Genomic DNA, 21,262 nt, shown 5'->3' on the forward strand with positions numbered 1-21,262 from the left:
CAGTGCAGCTTCTTGCCACTAGACCACCAGAGCTCCCTGAAGTGTTCCATATTTTAAAAAAAAAGGCTATGGCTGAAAAAAAAAGACTACAGCTTGGATCAGGTGCATCTCAGTCTTAGACTGACACTGTTGTCCTTTAATGCTCTGGAGAGGTCCTTAACAGCAGATTTTCCCAATGCAACTTGTCTTTTGATCCCCTGACTGCTGGTGCCAATGGATATTGATTGTGATCCAAGTAGGATGAAATCCTTGACAACTTCAATCCTTTCTTCATTTATCACTAGGCTATCCATTATCCTGCTGTTAAGGACCTTTGTGTTCTTGATTTTAAAATGGATTGAAATCTTCTGCAGCAAGTGCTTCAAGGCTTCCTCACTTTCAGCAATCAAGGTTGTGTCATCTGTATAGCACAGGCTGTTGATAAATCTTCTTTTGATCCTGATGTCACACTCTTCTTCATAAAGTCTAGCTTCTCTAATAATTTATTTGAAAGAAGAGATAATAAACTGGTATTTAGGAAATGTCATATTCCCCCTGGGTGAGGGAGTATTTGTCATGTCAGAATGTATGATCAAGAAGCAGAATGAATTCTTTTGAGCATGAAAATAAGGATTGAGGTTTAGGAATGGTCAAAATGAAGCACCTTGGTTTTTAAAAACTGTAAATAAAATTATATCGCTGCACAGGGTCAAGGACTGCAGCCTTCAATATGGATTGAAGCTCAACATCAAGAAAATAAAGATTCTCATCACTGGGCCAATTGGCACCATCATGGATGGTGAAGAGATCAAGATTGTTAACAGTTTTGTTTGCTTGTCTCCACAATTAAGGCTTTTGGTACCAGCAGCCAGGAAATCAAGAGAAGAATTGCACTGGGAAAGTCAGCTGTCAGGGATCTCTCCAGAGTACTGAAGAGTAATGACATCAGGTTGGACACTAAGGTGTGCCTGATCCAGGCCATAGTCTTCACAATGCATGCTATGCATCAGAGAGCTGGACAATGACTAAAGATGACAGAAAGAGAATTGATGTCTTTGATCTGCGGTGCTGGAGAAGAGTGTTGAATATACCATGGACCGCTACGAGAATGAATAGTTTCGTCCTGGAGAGGGTGAAGGATGAAGCTGGCCTACTCCTTGGAGGCAGGGACCATGAAGCTTCATCTGACATGCTTCGGGCATATTGCAAGGAGGGACTGGTCCTCGGAGAGGGACATCGTGTTTGGGAGGGTGGAGGGACAGGGCAGGAGAGGAAGACGCTCAGTGAGATAGATCAATTCAGTGATTGAGGTAATGGGAGTAGGTGTATCAGAGACAGTAATGTTGGCACAAGATAGAGCAGGGTTTAGGGCTCTTGTACATACGATCACTATGAGTCACAAGCAATTCGACGGCACATAACAACAACAACTAACCATTCAACTAATTTAAACACTGAGTAGACATTTAATATTCTGGAATTATTATTGCTTTAAATTAGTGTTTGTGTTTTTAAGAGTACTTATGTATTAGTGTAAGTCACTAACAACACAGCTTCAAAATATAAAAGGTTTTACTGACAGAAGTACGAAGATAGGAGGAAGATGGGCTGTCTCCTCCTGTGTGGTTTACAGGCTCTGACAACTTGCTGGAGGGTCAGTCAGCAATGAGTTGGTTCTGGCTTGATGACACATAATAATAACACAAAGAGGAACAACCCATTTGCAATGTGAGATTTTTAACAAATAAGGGATATGTATCTGATTTAAATATTCATTAAGGTTAAAGAATGCCTGAACAATGTTCACATTGTTAGTAGGCGCTGTCCAATCAACGACACAGCTCACACAGACCCTGGGAACAACTGATCAAAAACTTGCCCTGCCCTTGGGCCTTCTTCACACTCTCCATCAGGCTCCAGCCCATTGTTGTTGTTGCTCTGTCAATCCACCTCCTTCAAGGTTTCCTCTCCTTTGATAGCCTTCTACTTTTGCAAGCATGATGTCTTTTTCCAAGGGTTAGCACTTCTTGAAAACATGCTCAAAGTATGAGCATGAGACAACGTTTCATCATTTTTGCCTGTAAGGAACACCTTGGTTGCACTTCCTCCAAAGCAGATTTGTTTGTTCTCTTGGAAGTCCATGGTATATTCAGTACTCTTTGACAACATCACAATTAAAAGACATCAATACATCAGTATTATTTTATTATCAAATTTTCACATGCTTAGGAAACAATTGAAAACACCATGACTTGGGTCAGGTGCATCTTAGTCTTATAACTGACATCCTTGCTCTTTAACACTTTAAAGTGGTTCTTGACAGCAAATGTTCCCAATACAATGCTTTCTCCCCCTCCCCTTGTTGTGTACCATTGATTCAGATCTGACTGGCACAGGAGGAGATTGCCCCTCCTTCTCCAGCGAAGCATCTGGTGGATTTGAACCGTATGCCTTAGGGATTACAGTGCAACTTCTTGCCACTAGGCCACCAGAGCTCCCTACAATGCATTTTTTTTGGCGAAGAGATTGAGATTGTTCACAGCTACAGTTTGCTTGGCTCCACGGTCAACACTCTTGGCACCAGCAGCCAGGAAATCAAAAAACGTATTGAGACGGCAAAGGGTGCTGTTAGGGACCTCTCTAAAGTACTCAAGAGCAACGGAGTCTCTCTGGAGACTAAGGTGTGCCTGATACAGGCCATGGTTTTTGCAATCACTTGTTATGCATCAGAGAGTTGGACAATGACTAGGAAAGATAGAAGGAGAATTGATGCCTTTGAGCTGTGGTGCTGGAGAAAAGTATTGAATGTACCGTGGACTGCCAAGAAAACAAACAGATTCATCCTGGAGAGGGTTAAATCAGGCTACTCCTTGGAGGCAAGGATTCTGGGGCTTCGTCTGACATAGTTTGGACATGTTGTAAGGAGAGACAGGTCCTTGGAGAGGGACATCATGCTTGGTAGGGTAGAGGGACAACGCCGGAGGATAAGGCCCTTTATGAGGTGGATTGATTCAGTGATTAGGGTAATCGGGATGGGTGTGTCAGAGGCCATGCGATTGGCACAGGATAGAGCAGAGTTTAGGGCTGTCGTACATAGGGTCGCTATGAGCTGCAAACGACTCGACGGCACATAACGACAACAACATTGCTATCATGAGTATTGTGGAGCCAAGTAAAATGAAATAATTGACAATTTCAATCTTTACCTATCATGGTACAGTGGTGAGGATTTTTGTTCTCTTAATGCTAACACATAATCCATTTTAAAAGACCTTTGATCTTCAGTAAGTGCTTCAAGTCTTCTACACTTTCCGCAAGCAAGGCTGTAGCATATGCTTAACAGAGGTTGTTGATGGATCCTCCTCCAAGCCTGACACCACATTTTTCTTGATATTGTCCAGCTTCTTTAATTATTTGTTTGGCATACAGATTAACTGTTGTTATGTGCCATCAAGTCGACTGTGACTCATAGCGACCCTATGAACAACAGATATCAACCCTGTCGTATCTTATGCCATCCTCACCATCTTCAACATACATGAGTCCATTGTTACTGTTACAATCACTGTGCCAATCCGTCTGGTTAAGGGTCTTCCTCTCTTTTTCTGACCTTCCATCTTTTCAAGCATGATATCCTTCTCCAAGGACTAGGCCCTCCTAACAGATCGACTAGATATGAAGAACGGCTAGGACCCTGACACACATCTTTCTTGATTTTCTTGATTTTAAACCATGCAGCATTCCCTTGTTCCACTCCAACAACCACGTCTTGGTCTGTGTTCAGGTGTCTCATGATCACAACTAAGCATTCTGGAATTCTCAGTCTTCTCAATGTTAGCCATAATTTGTTATGAACCATACAGTCAAATGTCTTTGCAAAATCAGTAAAACACAAATAAACATCTTTCTGATAGTCTCTGCTTCATCCAAGATCCATCTGACATCAACAATAATATTCTTTTTCCCACAGCCTCTTCTGAATCGGTTTGAATTTCTGGAAATTCCCTGTCAATATATTATCCCAACCATTTTTTAAAAAAACCTTCAGCAAGATTTTACTTGTGATAGTAATCATAGTATTTGACAATTTCTGAACTCTATTGGATCAATTTTTTTTTGAATGGGAGTATGGTGTTAGCTTAAAATTTGCTCTGAGGCAAACCTTGCTGGATGATTGAGAAAACCAGACACTTCTTGAATTTGTGTTGCTGACTTTTACTAAAGAAGAAATTGTGGTTTGCTGTTTATATGGCTTGGGATTGCTCAACTAAATCTGGACTTGCATTCTAAGATATTCTTTGCCTCTCCAACTCCCCAAACTATTTCCCTAATAAACCCCCCTCTTGGTACCACAACTATGAGGAAAGTCTGTTAGTCAACAATGAATATCGAACCATGTAATTAGTGGAAATAGGTGTAGGAGCATGGGGAGTGGCATGTCTGACCTAGTGGTTATCTGTTTGCTGCTATGGATATTATTAATGGGGACAGTTCCCATTTATGTAGCAAGCAGAAGTCAGACTCAGCCACCCTCATGTCATCCCATATGTTCCTTTTGCAGGGAGCAAATCGGAATCTCTTCAGTTGGCCAGGTAACTATCTTTGAAATTTCTTGGCACAAATGAGTGATCACATCTAGGGCTGCATCTGTTTGTTGAAACATTCCTATTGATATTTCATCATTCAAGAAGCCTTATTTTCTGCCAATGCCTTCATTATTGGTTATGTTTCTTTCTTCAGTATAATTGGTTCTTGAGCATGATACTCCCTTAAATGGTTCATTGTTGACCAATTCTTTTTGGTACAGTGACTTTCTATCTTCTTGTTAATGCTTTCTCCATCCTTCAGTCACAGGCATCTGCTTTATGACAGAGAGATGGAATCCCCATACGTGTGGTCATCAGGACAGGCTTTAGTAAATGATGCTGGGATGACAGGAATTACCATATGGAAAGAAGTAACATCTTCCAGGTCCTACAATGTTTGTGTGGCAAAGGCAGCCATCTGGACACAAATAGATCTGTCTCTAAAGTTCATGACCTTTATACTCTGCCAGCTATCATATCCACTTCCCAAAGCTGTTGTAAGCCAACAGGGCCTACGAGTTATGAAAGTCCTTTGTGAACCAAGAAGTGCTGTGAGCACCAGGGGGTAGGGTGCCAGACTGTGGCCCTCAGGACGATTTATGAAGAGTGGACTTGCTATGTACCCCATAGCCCCTGGAAGACCTGTTACCTCCGTAAGGTGCTAGCAACTGAGTACTGAGTCCTCCTGGAAAATAGTGGTGCTCTGTTTGTCTACCAACTAACTGACTGCAGGGGACCGAGCTGGGCAGGTAGCCAAGCTCAGACCACATCATGGATGCTCAGGTGTTCTATGAGAGTCGGCTCCAGGTTGTACTGGGGAGATGACAGGAACAGGAAGCCCTAGAAAATCTGGGGACAACACGTTCAGGGTCTTCTAGCTGAGCTTTGTGCTTCGGTTCAGGAAGAGGAAGAAACTCAACAGGCCTTCCAGGAAAGCTTACGGCAGAGGCCTAGTTCCCCTTGGACTCCAGGCTGTGCCCTTGGTGGGGGGGGGGTCCCTCTAGGCTGCCAGAGTCTGCTTTCCTCCTCCCCCATTTTCCACACTGACACAGAGAAGCTTTGTTCCTAACCTGGACAGGCAGTGTGTGGCTGTGAGAATAAAACTCAAAACCATCCAGAAAAGTTTTCTGAGAACCACAAATTGGCAGTTCCATAAGAGCCCTCAAGTTCTGGTTGCCTAGGTGGCAAGGAGTTGTGCTGCCAACCCAGAGGCAGAGAGTTCAAATCTACCAGCAGCTCCAAGGGAGAAAGATGGTCAACATCATCCCATAAGATCCATAGCCTCTGAAAACTCACTCAAGGGTCTTCTGAGTCAGTTCCAACTCGACGGCCCTTTCAGCTTCTCTATCCCCACTTTCTAGACAGGGACTGTATCAGAGCATAAATTCTGAAGGGCTTGATTTGTTGAAGGCTTCAGTCTGTAGTAGGACCCTAACTCCATTTTCAGTCTTGACATAAACTCAAATGCCACTTGAATCTCTTTCTAATCATTCAGCCTGCCATGTGGCTATGCTTAGCAAGCCTAGGGAAGGATGCTTTGCTCTCAGGGAGAGTGGAGTTGGAAGTCCATTACAATTGCTGAGCAAGCCCAAACCCAAACCTGAACCCCTGCTATTGACTTTATTTCAACTCAAGGTAACCTTCTGTTGGGCTTCTTTATGGGAAGAAATGGTCTCTTCAAGTACTTGCTAAGAAGCTGAGAGCTGAACAATGAATAAGGAAAACAGAAGAAGAATTGACGCCTTTGAGTAGTGGTGTTGGAGAAGAGTACTGAACATTCCAGCCCATGGACTGCCAAAAGAACAGACAGATAAGTCTTGGAGTAAGTGCAACCAGAGAGCTCCATGAAGGCAAAGATGATGAAGCTTCATCTCACATACTTTGGGCATATTATTCGGAGAGGCTATTCCTTGGAGAGGGATATCATGCTTGGAAAGGCAGAGAGTAAGCAAAACAAAACCTCAATAGTTGGGTTGATGCAGTGATTTCAGCAATGGGCTCAAGCATGTCAGAGATTTTGAGGATGGCACAGGATAAGATAGGGTTGAGCTTTGTTGTTCATAAGGCTGTTATGAGTCATATGTAACTCGACGGAATCTAACAACAACAACAACTCTCAGAGTAGCTGGTGGATTTGAATTGTTGACCTTTCCATTTGGAGTGAAACACAGAATGTGTGGTAAGCTATATCAGAGCATAAATTCTGAAGTGCTTGATTTGTGGAAGGCTTCAATCTGTAGTGGGACCCTAACTCCATTTTCAGTCTTGACATAAATTCAAATGCCACTTGAATCTCTTTCTAATAATTCAGGCACTGGGGAAGACCAACTCACTCAACAGGGCTTGCACAAAGGACCATGAACTGGCTGGGTGAGTCCTTAACAATAAAAGAATTTCATGTTGTCTAGTTTAAGTTGAAGGTGATCACAGCCTCAGGAAAAAATCTTGAAAACTTTTTAATGTGCAATAGTGTATATCCTGCAATGATAATCATTCATTCCTCTCTATAGTCCCACCGGCAACAACAGTCGATCGTACTTGTCACCAGTCACACTCTTACGATGACTTCCTTCATCTTCTGTCTTATCAATAAAAGTCATGGTCATCATTTAGTGGAACATTTTTGGCCCCATGCTTATGGTTTCCCCTTATTCTGAAACAATCTATTTTTGTCTTTGTCCTGTTTCTGTTTCAATAAAAGGGTCTCTATATGTTTATGGCGATCTGGTGGCCCTGTGGGTAAAGAAATGCACTGCCAACCCAAAGGCAGGTGTTTGAATACACCACCTGTTCCGAGGGAGAAAGATGGGCAGTCTCCTCTCATGTGATTTACAGCCTCTGAAAACCCCTTGGAGTGACAGCTATAAGTTGGCGTGATGGTAATGAGTTCAGTTTTTGATAAAATATATTTGAATTAGGGTGTTGTCTTCCCCCTAAAATAAATGTGGGCTAAGTCACCAGACAAGCCAACCCTGCTCTCTCAGTTCAGACTTCCCCATTTTTCTTTCCTGCTCCTCCAGTCTGCATCCTACTGCAAGTCATCCCCAGCTGTGTGCCCTCTTCTCAAGGCCACTGAGATGCCAGGAAAGGCCTGGAAGACCTTGTTTTCCTACAAGAAAAATCCTGAGACAGTCTCCTGGTGGTTGTAGGCAGTGTCCCTGCAAGATGAGGAAGCCAAAAGACAAGGAGCATGTCCCCAGGCCCTGGGGACCATCAAAATCCATCATCCAAACCCATGGATGATTAGAGCCTGGGCTAAAGTTGAATCTCAGCCACTGAGTAGTCAAAGGCTGAGCATCCAGAGTTGGTAGGAACAGCTGAGGTTGGCATCCGAAAGGCCTGCCTTAACTGGCAGATTGCTCATCGTGTACACCTGCAAGCTGAATTGTGTGCTTTTGTAGCTTCTGCCCAGAGTGAGACGACTGAACATGAAATTCAGCAGGCACTTCCAGGAAGGCCTATACCCAAAGCCCGGCCTCTGGAGGTCCCCCCCAGACTTCCGCATGCCCCAGAATACGTTTCTCCTCTCCCTATCACACCCCTTGTTATGGTTGAGCCAGAGCAAACCACTAGAAACACAAATCACTGAGGTCTGGAGTCTGATGAAGTTAAATCCAATGGCCTGCTTTTAGAGCAGTAGGTTCAGCTGGTCTGAAACCATGAATCATCACGTCCAAACCACAGCCCCTAGCTTGACTTGGGGAGATGCCTTTGACCGAGATGGGGTGAAGCTGCCCTCCTTTGCAGAGAAGATGAGTGGTGTGGGAGGTCCCAGGCGCCAGCAGAGGTACCTGGGCCTCCCTGACCCCCAACTCCCCTCAGTCATGGTCAGATCTGTGTCCTGGACACCAGGTGTCAGTGGACAGCAGGGATGGGGCGAGAGGTAGGCTGAATACGCTGTGCTGACTGTGAACCAGGGCTGGATTTGGCATTGTCCACAATGATGCTTCCAGAGGCAGAAAATGGCCCACTTCTGTCCTCCAGGTTCTCCACACCCAGGAGACTATTTCCTCTTCCCCATCCTTCAGGCCTGCTTGCATCTCTCAGATAGTTACAGTGGTAACTATTCCTATCAAGTCTCCGAGATGGAGGCAGCCCTGATGTCTTTAATACAGGGAGCAGCCACTGCCAAGTATGTGAGATTGCCAAGGCTTCTAAATTCACAAAGGGAAAATCAAAACAGTCCAGGCTCTCCCTGAGAGAGGCCCTTGGGTGCAGCCCTGGTTATTATTAGGTGCCAATCTAACTAGTCTCCAAGGACTGGTTCTGAAAATTTGTCCAAATTAAGTGAGATGAAGTTTCACCGCTCTTGCCTCTAAGGAGCACTCTGGTTGCACTCTTGCAAGACACAGGTTATTTGTTCTCTTAGCAGCAGCTCACGGGAGGTTGACTCCTTGTCAACATCACAATTCCAAGGCATCAATTCTTCTGCCATCCTTATTCATTGTCCAACTTTCAGATGGACAGGGAGCAATTGAAAATACCTGAATCGGGTGCACCTTAGTCTTTAAACTGACATCCTTCCTACTTAGAATTTTGAAGAGGTCCTTGACCGCAGATTTTCCTGATGTAACTGTCTTTTGATTTCCTGGCTGCTCTGTGTTGGTTGTGGATCCAAGTAAAAGGAAATTGTTAACAACTTCAACCTTTTCTCCCTCTATCGTTATGTTGTATATTGGTCCAAAGGTGAAGATGTTTCTTTTCTTGATGATGAGTTATACTCTATATTGAAGACTATGGTTTGATCTTCTGCAGAAAGTGCCTCTTTTTCACTTTCTGCAAGGTTGCTACATTTGTATAATGCAAGTTGGTGAGGAGTCTTCCTCCTATCCTGATGCTACATTGTTCTTATGGTCCAACTTCTCATGTAATTTGTTCAGCATACAGATTGACTAGGTATGGAGAAAGGTTACAACCCTGATGCACACCTTGTCTGATTTTAAACCATGTAGTGTGTTGCCTTGTTCTGTTCCAACAACTGCTTTTTGGTCTTTGTACAGGTTTTGTATGAGAACATACAAAAACTATTCCAGGATTCCCATTCTTCTTAATATTACAGATAATTTGTTATGATGCACACAATCAAATGCCTTTGTATAATCAATTAACATAAGTAAGCATCTTTCTGATATTCTCTACTTTCAGCCAAGGTCCATCTGACATCAACAGTTATATCCCTTGTGCCATGGCCTCTTCTGAATCTAGCTTGAATTTCTGACAGTTTCCTGTCTAGCTGTGTTTTAATAATATTCAGAAAGATTTTACTTGCATGTGATGTTAATGATAATTTGATAATTTACACGTTCTAGAATTCTATCATTATCATGCAGCCCTACTTGTTACAATTCTCTTGACCATGCTGCTGAGGTCAGGTGTTGAGGAAGTGCCATACTTTCTCCAGGGCTGGGGGCTAAAACTCAAAAGCTCACTGCTGTTGAGTCAATTCTGACTTATCACTGTCAGGTGTTACTGAGTCAGCTCTGACCCATAGTGAGTCCAATCCCAGGCCTTCCTCACAATCTCCTTTGTGCTTAAGTCCACGGCTGCAGTCATTGTGTCCAATCCATCTCTCATTTCTACGGTGGCCTGGCGGCAAGAGGCTGTGCCTGAAGGCACGCGGTTTGAATCCACCAGTTGCTCTGTGGGAGAGGGATGGGCAATCTCCTCCCGTGCAATAAACTGCCTCTGAAAACCTGCAGGAGGGTCAGCAATGGATTGGTTCTGACTCGATGGTCCACAACCACGACCACCACCACCACCACAGCCACAACTAAGGCTGTAAATCTTACAGAAGGAGACTGTCTTTCTCCTACAGAGTATCTGGTGGATTCAGGCTAGTGGCCTTTCATGCAGCATCCCAACACTTTTTACACACTGTACAACCAGGGTCCCTAGAGCTGAGGACCAGGTATTTCTAATACCTCAGTCTCCAGTGCTCTCACTGGCTTGTGGAAACAGGGCTGCTTAGTTGGATGGTCTGCTGGGTTACGGTCCAGTGGACCGGGGTCCTCAGGAGGCCCAGGTCGGATATATGCTTCTGTGAGGATCAGGAGCTTCTAGGATCTACATTTCTTGTGATGGGGAGATTGTGGTGGTGATCAACACAAGAAAGAGCTGTGTGTGCTCATACATGGTGGTCCTTCTTGCTCGCTTGAGGGAGTCTAATCTGTAGCCTTTCACTTTCATCTCAGGCATGCCCTTAGTGAAGTGGAACCAGAGAACAAGATACCTCATAGGCAGGGACACCTCTCTCTGGGCTGGACAACCTCCAGTGGCATCCAGCGTGGGAAGCTCTCACAGGGCCGTGACACTGAGCAGGGTGGAACAGAACTGGGCCCACAGCCTTTGGCACCCTGCCTGATAGAATTCAAGGATGTACTTTTGCTGGTCACGGCCTGGCACCCACCCTGCCTCGGCACAAGCCTCCCAGACAGTGACAACGTCCAGGAACACCAGCTAATTATCCAGAACTTGCATCTGGTCCGGAAATGAATCTGTGACAGCTTCAGGCTCTGCTCTGGATCAAAACTCAGAGGCTAGGACCTCATTCAGCAACAGGACTCAGGGATGCCGGGGCCTCAAGATCCAAGAGCAAGGCATTTGCTTTGCTTCTTTCTGGCCTCATGCTCTTCACAGGGCCCCAACCAAATGCCCAAGGCCTGCCCCTCCCAAGTCAGGGCACAGCACTTTTCCAACTCCCTTCTTGAACTTCCTCATTACACAATGCATCTTGGCTCTCAGAAAAGCATGTCAAAAATGCCATATTCATTCCCCACCCCCACTGCCCAAGAGTTGCTACAAGTCCCCTGGGCTCTGGTCTAGCCTTCATGAGCACCCCACAGCCCTGCCACTTCCTGCACTGGTCTCATGTTCACTACGGGCAAACAGGCCTCCACCATTCTCCAAAGGAAGAGCCCCATTCCAGCTTGAGTCTGGGGAAGTTGCAATAAATGCAGCCTTCTGGGACACACCTGGGGTTCTCCCCATGGAGTCAACACTCAACAAAGGTCTGGACGGGTGGGTGAGTGAGTGGCTCTAAGTCAGGGTCCAAAACACAAAGCATTGCTAACTTCTTTGAGGAAGTTCATTAGAACAGGCTGTCGGCCTGTGCAGAGAAGGGAAACAATTATTACATAGTAATTTCAACACTAAATTATTCAAACGTTTCCTCATCATGTGTGGAAACACTATGCTGTAATTTTCTGTTTCCCTTTAGACCTCTTTCTAATCGATAACTATAGATCTGTCCCATTGTTCATAATGGTTGCACAGTGTATAATTGCCTGGTGCACTTCATTTTCCTTCCTACAGTCTCCTGTTTGTGGTGGCCTCTAATTTTTCAGAGTTAGAAGCACTGTAAGAGCAAGCACTGTTACATTTCTCTTTTCCATTGTAATGGAATGGTGCTCCCCCTTCCCCTCAAAGAATCGCTGGATGCATGCATTTGGTTCTTTTCTTAGGGTAAATTTCCAGAGGCTGAATGGCAGAGTCAAAAGTCTGGTCCATTCGGAAGACGATTTCTTTGGGAGTCCTTGGACGATGCATACAGTTAATGCACTTGGCTGCTAACAGGGAGGTTGGCAGTTTGAAACAGCCCAGTGGTTCTGTGGAAGAAAATGTTGGCGATTCACTTCTGTGAGGTTACAACTGTTGACAGTTCCACGGAGTACAGTTCTGCGCAGGCACACACGTGGTTGCTGTGAGCTGGAACCAACTCGGTAGCAATTGTTTCTGCTTATTTCTTTACCACTCACACCCACCAAGGGCCCATCCTTTAACTCTGCAATTCAGCTTCTGGAAACTTAACCTCAGAGAAGAATCTAACCCATGTGACAGTGGTTACTGTGGTGCTCCAGGACAGTCTGAGGGTGGTGGTTCTGGTGACCCTAACACCAAGTCATTGGCTCTTCTCTACTTCTTGTTATGCGCCATCAAGTAGGAGAGAGCAGTTAGTTGCATGGGAGGAGATTGCCCATCCTTCTCCTGCAGAGCAGCCGGTGGATTTGAACTGTGTGTCTTTGGAATTGCAGTGCACTTTCTTACCTAGGCCACCAGAGCTCCACCCTCTAAATTCTAGGCTCTAACACACAACTCAATTCTGCCCTGACTCCAGGGACCCCCTCACCCCTTTTGGACTGAGCCTCAGCCTAGGGGACCCTCTCTGTTTGCAGATCACAGGTGTAAGTCAGCTGCTTCTTACTTTAAAAAGCCTCCAGTTCAACTGCTAGTTTTTGCCAACAGTAAATGGGACCCAAGTGGGTACTCGGGGAATAAGAGCCTCCTTGTTCTCCAGTCCAGCTAATGACAAGTGGAGAGCAGGTGAGTGAGGGAGGGAGGGTGCAGGGCTGCTGAAGAGCCCTCTCTCCCCAGGGAGTGCCTCCACCAGTGGACACTCCCACAGCATTGCTGAGAAGAACATCTAAGGTTTCCACAAGTGAAGGCCTAGAGACTTTGACTTGCTCAAGTCCACATGAAAAGTCAGCCTCAGGGATATGAGGAAAACTTAGCCCAGGTCGCTTCCTACTGGAAGGAGGACAGGACAGTGGGCAGACCTAGGATAGACTCTGAGAGAAGTCTCAAAACAGAAGAGTAATCTGAGGCCCAGAGAGGAGAAATAACTTCCCCAGTCATTTCATCGGATGGGACGGCGGTCAGAAGTGATGTTCATTGTTCATACAGTTCCTTCCTGGCCATCTTGCCAGGCTCCCTGCCCTGTGGACCTGGCATGCTCTGCCCAAAGACACCATGACATTCTCATATGCCATCTTCCCCCCACCCCCCGGTGACCCTGGCATGCATCTTGCTGAAGCGCAGATACCCTCAGAGTGCCCACATTCCCCTCATCTCCCAGTCTGTGGATGCGACCCCACCCCATGACAACTGCGCCTACAGCTTCCTCAAGCTCTTGTCCCAGCAACTGGGCCTGAAGCCCAAAAGCAGCAGCCGCCTTCCTTGGCGGGGACTCTGCCAAAGAAGCAAATGAGCCTTGTCGGGCATGACCAGCTCTGCCAGACCAACCTCATTTCCTTCCTGATGGGGTAAGACGTTCCAGTTCTATGAAGAGACTGATCTTAAGGAATGTCTGAACTCCTGTCACCTGGAAGAAGCAACTGGAGGGGTCTGAGTGTATGGGACAGACTGGAGTACCTGGTATGTGGTCATCTTCTCATTTCCCCCACCACCTCCCCCATCCAGCTTCCCTCTGTCACCAGCACTGTAAACATCCCTTGCCTGGGAGGCACCTTCAGACATGTATCAGCAATGTTTCTGAGCTCACCAATTTGAGGTGCTTTGGGTCAGTAATTCAGTCTACAGCCCACACTTTTCCTCAGCAGAGGTACTATATGGTGGACATGGTGCTCAGCAAACCCACACTCACGTTAGGAGATTGTGCTTGGCTCAGACTTGGTTCTGTCTGGGTACTGTGTGAAGCAGATCAAACTCTTGGGGAAATGGCCATTCCGGGGGACTTTATTTTGTTTCCTTTCTCACCTCCTTCCAGACCCCTCGAGTCCACCAAGCTCCCCCCCTTACAAAGTCTTCCATCAGGTGGGATGGTGGAACACCACTAGTGAGGCTCAGGTGTCTCTGCAACAGCAGGGAACTCGGGTGTGTGCCTATTGTACAGGGTGGCAGTCTGTATGTTGTCAGCACACATGTCCACAGGCATTGTAACACATACATGTTCCACCTACGATGTCTATCCTGAACCAGGCACTGTTCTGAAGGATTCATAAGCACTAACTCAATCTTCATCTCAACTATGAAATAAGATACCATCACCATCACGCAGGAGACGAGACCGAAGCAGAGAGAGGTTAGATCATTTGCCCAGTGCCACAGAATTACAGGGGCAGGGTCTGAGTCCAGCATTGTGACATCTCATGCAGGTGAATCAGGTGCATCACACTTTGTGAAAATTCAGAGAACCCTCTCTTGACTTCCTGACATTAGCAAAAAACAGCCAAATGTAGTTAGAAAAAAAATGTCTACTTTGCAGCAGCTTGAGCCACTCAATAGGGCACCAGTGAGCTGCCAATAGAGCACTGGTGGCACACTGGGCTAAGTGCTGGAGCACTAATTGAAAGGTCAACAGTTCGAACCCACTAGCCACTCTGCAGGGGAAGATGGAGGCCGTTTGCTTCTGAAAAAACTTGCAGCCTAAGACAGAAGCAGTACTCCTCAGGTGAGGAGCTGGAGCTGAGCTGAGGGATGACATCAAAATGACAGGACATGCTAAATGGCCAGCCCGATTCTTTATTAGAAGATGAAAAATTCTGAAGATCAGCAGTTATGGAAGTTATAGGAAGGGGAAACTGTCTCAGAAAAGAGAGCCAGACCTTAAACATATGTGGATCACGTTATCTGGCACAAGGGCTGGCTTCTCTGGAATACTTGTTGACTGCCATCAAGTCGAGGTCAACTCATAGCGACTCTATGAACAAAAGACCTAATGCCTTTCTGTAACTATTGTCTTTTCTCCAAGTTCATAGACCTTCCAGAGGCATGTGCTTTAGGAAATGGATGCCACACCTGCTTCCCAACTTATTTTACAACTGAGAGCTCCACCAAACACTGTCTGTGATGAGAATACTGGCAAACTTTATTTTTAGACATTGCTTCAAAGTTAACCATAATGCTTTGAAAATATGCCACATTAACCATACTTGGTTTCCATCCACTACAGTTACTTACAACTTATGCGTTGTATTCAGGTAATATAAGCAAGGAGACCTGTTTTGTGGGAAGTTCACACTAGTTGGCATATTACATGGTGCCTCATACCCCACTGCTTTGGTTTTTTTCTAAAAATGGGTGTCTGTCAGTCAAGTACCCTGTTCCACTGCTTTCAAAAGGAAGGCTTATAGCGTTGGATGCTTCTTTGTCTTGTCGTTGTTGTTGTTGATGATTACCATCGAGTCAAACATGACTCATAACAAGCAACCCTATGAACAAAAGACCTGAAGCCTTTCTATAACTATGGTTGTTTTTCAAACATAGAGTTTCCAGAGGCATGTTGTTTAGGAAGTGGCTGCCATACCTGCTTTCAAACCTGTCTTAAACTGGGAACTCCAATAAACACTGTCCACCATGGGTAACTGTTATGGCACTTGACACCCCAAAGGCACAAGGTTCATCATCACAGCAACCCCAGGTTATCTCAGTACAGCAAATTGACAGAAGAGTGCCATATGTACCACTTAGAAGAATGTTCCTCAAAAAATATAACTGACTTACAAACACAAAAGCCCTCCACACGGCCTTGTTGACTCTAAAGAAGAGGCTTAAAGAAAATACAACCAGTATAATATGTTATGTGCTGTTGAACCCATGTATAGCTGCTCTGGACCCTTCCCTGTCCTGAGCCCATTTCACTAATTCTGACACACCAATCCCAGTTGCCCCAGTTACTGTATCAATCCATCTCATTAGGGGTCTTCCTTTTTTGTGCTGTTCCTCCACCATTCCGAGCACGATGTCCTCCAAGGACTGGTCTCTCCTGACCACGTGCCCAAAGTATGTGAGATGGAGCTTCAAAATCCTAGCCTCCAAGGAGAGACTTGGTTTCACCCTCTCCAAGAGAAATCTATTTGTTTTCTTGGTGGACCACAACTTCCAGGACCACAACTCAAAGGCATCAATTCTTCTGTCATCCTTAGTCATTGTCCAGCTCTCTGAAACATAACAAATATTGTGAAGACCATGGCCTGATTAAGCACACCTTGTCTTTAGACTGACATAGTTGCTTTTCAGCACTCTGGAGAGGTCCCTGACAGCAGATTTTGCCAGTGCAATTTGTCTTTTGATTTTCTGATTGCTGGTGATAAGAGTGTTGATTGTGGAGCCAAGCAAGCTGTAATTGTTCACAACCTCAGTCTCTTCTCCATCTATCATGATGCTGCCAATTGGCCCAGTGGTGAGAGAATCTTTGTCTTCTTGATGTTGAACTTCACTCCATATTGAAGACTACAGTCCTTGAGCTTCTGCAGCAAGTGCTTCCGGTCTTTTCAGTTTCAGCAAGCAGGGTTGTGTAATTTGCATATAGTAGAGTTGAAAACACTACTTCCTCTAGTCTTTCAGTCATCGGAATAATGAACGGTCTGCCTCACTATGAAGTTTGGGTTTTTTTTAAATTTTTTTTTTTACTATGAAGTATTTCAAAGTTCTCTGGAGAAGACTGTACGTGTAGATTAACCAATTAATGGATGGATGCTAAAATCAGCAGAATGGATTTTTTATTGATTTTTTTTAAATGTCTTTTTTTAATGTGAGGCATTGCTGGCAAAATGAAACTCTGGACTGGCTACCTGCTTCTGACTCTTCTTCCTTGTATATACCAGTATTTGATAAGTAGTTAATCATTCAATAAACCTTAACTATAAAAGACAAACAAACAAACAAACAAAAACCCTGTGTGGCCTCAGAAATCCTGCAGGGCAGCTCTGTCTGCCCTATTGGTCACTGGGAGTCGGAATCAGCGGGAGTGAGTCAGGTTTCTGTTGAGCTGTCAGGGGAGTCAGGAGAGACATGACCTCATCTCCTCAGCCTCCAGTCTGGACGCCCCTTGATGGAGGCGAGAGGGGCAGGCCTGGGCAGAACTCTGCTTCCCTCCCAGCAGCCCAGCAGGCTTGGGAATACCTACACTGTGGTCATCTTTCAAATATGAAAGATCTCTCCTCTGCCTCTTCCCCATCCGCTCCGCTCCAGGGGGAACCCAAACCCCTGAAGTCAAAGAGAAACCACCTGTAGTTACAAAGATAGGGTCATTTATTCATGTTACATTACTGGATTTTAAAGGCAAAAAATACAGTTTTCGTCTGTTTTTAACACCAAGGTCAGACACTCCCCCCCATCACAATGGTATACACACGTTTGTTGCATACATGGAAAATAAGCACAGCAAAACAGGTCTCGAGGGCAGGAATGCTGCTGTCTGGCTGTACAGGGCACCGCACACCCCACAGGGATGCCAGCATAGCCCCTGGCCTTGCTGAGACCCAGCACCAGCTTTTCCATTACCCTCTGCTGCCATGCCTGCCCTCTGATCTTTCCAAAGGCCACTTTAAAAAAGGTGATGGACAGGAGCAGAGGAAGGCACAGCACAGCTTTATGGTCCAACTCTCCGGTGAAGGCAATGTCTCCTGTATCCACAGTCCTGAAACTTCCCGATGGAAAGAGGATGTGAGCTGTGGGTTCAGGGGCCCCAGGAGAGTACCGGAAGGTCAGCAGAGGGGAAGGGGCAGGGAAGCTGTATTTCCTCTGGTTCGGAAAATGAACCACACACTTGACCATTGAATAGGAAGGAAAATGTAACAGAAAAAAAACCAACCCCCCCCAAAACAGAAGGTCAATTTTAAGAGTAAAGTCACAAAGACATTACCACCTAGGACATGTGTCTCTTTTCTTTTAAGGCACTTTGGAAAAGTCAGGGCCTAGGCATAGAAAGGAGCACAGAAAGGAGGAGTCTTTGTTCTTTATGTATCTCCAGACTCCCTCTCAATGTACTCACTCCTAGTTTAATAACATTATGAAGGAGCAAGTAGAGCTGACAGAAATACTCTTTGCATAGCCCAGCTGCTTCTGCATTGGGAGATGATTTGTAATCAATACAAAGCCTGCTGGGAGAAGAACCAAGTTAGCATCTGAGATGCCCAAAGTGATAAAGGCACAGGTAAGATTGGGACCAGGCACCAGCCCAAACTCCACACTGAGGGCTGGTGCCCAAGGGCCAGCGGTGGGTGAGCCAGCAGGGTCTGATGAGCCAAGGCAAGCCTGGACTTGGGGAGGGCACCCAGTGGTAGACACGACCTGCTGCCATCTCGTCCCAGGTGGAGATTTCACCTTTGGAGAGGTGGTTTGGGGAAGGCATCCTAAGGGATTGGCCTCCCTAGAGTGAGGTTGCTCACTAGAGCACCCGCTGAAAAGTGGAGGGGAAGGCAGAGGCATCAGGCATGAATTCTCGAGAGCAATCGATGAGGGTTCAGCTCAATGTCTTTCCAGGTCTAGTTAAAAGGCACATTCACACTGGAAAGTCAATAGTCTGTTTGACCCTGAGTGCCACAGGCAAGAGGCAGAGGAACAAGAAGGGAAAGGCAAGGAGGGGAAAAAGGAAGAACACACAATACAGGGTGGGCCGGGGAGGCGGCCCCAGCCAGCCTCCCCATGCACCACAGTAGGAAGGCCCCCTCCACTTGCCTGCCAGGGAGGCACTAAGGGCTGGTAAACTTGATGCTTGCTATTTACAATTCCACAGCCATGAACCCTGAGAGGTGGCCCAGGTGTCAGTCCAAGGAGGGTGAGGTGCCCTCTGCCCTGCCGGCGGGGGGAGGGTTAAGGGAGAAGCAGGAAGCTCTGCCCAGCAGGTGAAGCCTCTCGGCTCTTAAAGAGTCCCTGCCCAGGTGCTGGCAGGGCAGTGCTGACAAGGAGACCTTGCCTCTCACCAGGGGATCAAAGGTGGATCTTCATGTAACCTGGCCTGCCAGCTAAACTGAAGGCCTAGTCATGGTCATTACAGCGTACATTATTTTTCCCCCTAAAAAAATTGCTCAGTTCCCTCCCCACACTTAAAACACCACAATTAAAAATACATAGTAAATTCAAGTTTACATAGCATGCCCAGAAAAAGAAATTGCCATGACTTAACATTAAACAGTTATGGAAAATTGGATCAACACAATTATCAAGCTGAGATCACAATTTGAACAAACCTGATTTGTTCTTTCTTTGAAGTCCTACACAGAACTGATTAAAAAGGGGAGAAGGGGACTCTTTACATTCGGTAATCAGAAAACCTGGAACCAGGCCACCGAATATGAGAACATCCAGGCCTTTTGCTCCAATGGCTAAAGTTGCCTTGGAATTCACACTTTATTTTTTTTTTCCTATAATTCACACTTTAGTAGGACAGAAGGTCCCAGGCATAAGATTTAAAAATTCTTTTGCTAAGAAAACACACACACACACACACACACACTGATTGTAATAGTTGCATACCAATGAAAAGAGGTGGAGGAGGGAGAAATGTTGAGACATCTGTGTTTTTGTTCTTGTTGTTGCTAAAATGTGACAACCAGTAAGTCCACCTGTTCAATTTCAGCAGCATGTTCCAATCTTTTGTGAAGTAATCAGAATGACGACGATCCACAATTTAAAGCAAAAGTCTTACCTGTTTCACAATAATTTAGCAGTTTTATCGCTGGGAGTGGGTCCCAGGCACCAGATTTTTGGCTGTGTACAGTTCTGACTCTTTGGGGTGAACACTGTGAGGACGATGAGCACCCCCCAACGCTGATAGTTTCTACAAACACCATAGAGAGCTAAGAAGTCATGTGCCGAGCCAAGCTGGGGGCAAAATATCCCAGTCGTCCTGGTCATCTGGAAAGGCATCTGAATGGTGAGTGAGGGGGGCCTGTCACTCTGATTGGTAAAAACGAGAGGGACCAGCCCAGCAGATTGGCTGGGGCCCAAGCAGAGACCCCTGGCCATTTTCAAGTCTCTGAGTAGTGTATCAAAATGCTAGCTTGGCTTCCCAACGTCCACTGTGATTTTGGTATACAACGGTTGTCTCTCTACAGCCAACACCTTGTAGCTGAGTGTGTTCAAGCCATCCAAGCGCATTGTCTCCTTTGTGTGTGCAATTCGGTCAAACCTAAGGAGGAGGAGAAAAAGGAGGAAGGGATGGGGGTCAAAACAAAGCCATTGACACTTGTATTTCATCACCTCTCCCTCCTTCTCTCTCTCTCCCCAGCCCAGGACTTCTTTCCGCTTCTCCCTAGCCTCTTTCCGTCTTTCCCACAGACTGCCCCATCCTCTAGGGGCAGGAAGGATTATGAACAGACCCCCAACAAACCTCTGAGGATTGGGTTCATTTTTTTTGTCTCTTGAGTGGCGGATCATCCGACATTTCCCGATTACAGCATTTGGGCGAGATATAGACATGCCTTTAAAAACTAATCTGCAAAGAGTAAAGGAAGAAGTCACAATGACAGAGCGGCCACAAGGTCTGTGTCTATTAGTCCAGGTGTTACTCCTGGGCCCAGACCCAAGCCCAATGTAGCACTGGTTAGAACTCACATTCCTTTCCATATCCTTCCTCCACTGAACCTACATTGTTGTCACTGTGTGTTGTTGAGTCGGAACCGACTCACAGGCGATCCTCTGGTGGGTTTTCAGGGGGAGCAAATAGCATGGGAAGAGACTGCTCATCGTTCTTCCACAGAGCAGCTGGTGGATTAGAACCATGCACCTTTGGGATGGCAGCTCAGCTTCTTACCACTCAGCCACTGGAGCTCCCTGATTCTACAATGAGCGGGGTTTTCTTTCAAATTAAGTTATGTAATTGTAAAAATAACAAATTACAGTTGACTTGATAATTATCTTCATTTTAAAGCTGAGGAAACGAAAATGTGGAAAAGGTAAGCAGTTAAAATCATCTATTTAGTTATGGTGCTCCAATGTCCTGGTCTGTGGAGTGTTGTATGTTTGGGCCAGTGTTGCCACCAGAGTTCCCCTTGATCTTGTTCGCTTTCATCAAATGAATTCGAACATACAGTGACCTTAACTACTAAAGAGAACGACCCACGGCCTCTTGAGCCATCCTCTCAACTGCTGCTGTCTGCACTGTCTCAGCCCCGTGCCAATCCACCTTGTTAACAGTCTTCCTCTTTTTCATGGATTCTTTACTTTACCAGCATAAT

The 21,262-nt window shown here is 45.7% G+C and overlaps 2 protein-coding genes across 2 annotated transcripts in view; both read right to left on the bottom strand.

Moving 5' to 3' along the window:
- ATP13A4 (ATPase type 13A4) overlaps nucleotides 1–17,598 on the bottom strand; it is a 136,801-nt gene extending 119,203 nt beyond the window's left edge. Inside the window, exon 1 of the mRNA XM_006898540.1 lies at nucleotides 17,586–17,598. Coding sequence (XP_006898602.1) covers nucleotides 17,586–17,598 — 13 coding nt within the window. The remainder of the gene's footprint in view (nucleotides 1–17,585) is intronic.
- A 2,288-nt stretch (nucleotides 17,599–19,886) lies between these two features.
- The window catches only part of B4GALT1 (UDP-Gal:betaGlcNAc beta 1,4- galactosyltransferase, polypeptide 1), a 67,872-nt gene continuing 66,496 nt past the window's right edge, over nucleotides 19,887–21,262 (bottom strand). Inside the window, exons 5-6 of the mRNA XM_006898496.1 lie at nucleotides 20,416–20,520; nucleotides 19,887–20,214 (exon numbers count right to left, since the gene is read on the bottom strand). Coding sequence (XP_006898558.1) covers nucleotides 20,082–20,214; nucleotides 20,416–20,520 — 238 coding nt within the window. The 3' untranslated portion in view covers nucleotides 19,887–20,081. The remainder of the gene's footprint in view (nucleotides 20,215–20,415; nucleotides 20,521–21,262) is intronic.

The sequence above is a fragment of the Elephantulus edwardii genome, unplaced genomic scaffold, assembly GCF_000299155.1.
Source record: "Elephantulus edwardii isolate Elephantulus edwardi_28Jun2011 unplaced genomic scaffold, EleEdw1.0 scaffold00232, whole genome shotgun sequence".
Lineage (NCBI taxonomy): Eukaryota > Metazoa > Chordata > Mammalia > Macroscelidea > Macroscelididae > Elephantulus > Elephantulus edwardii.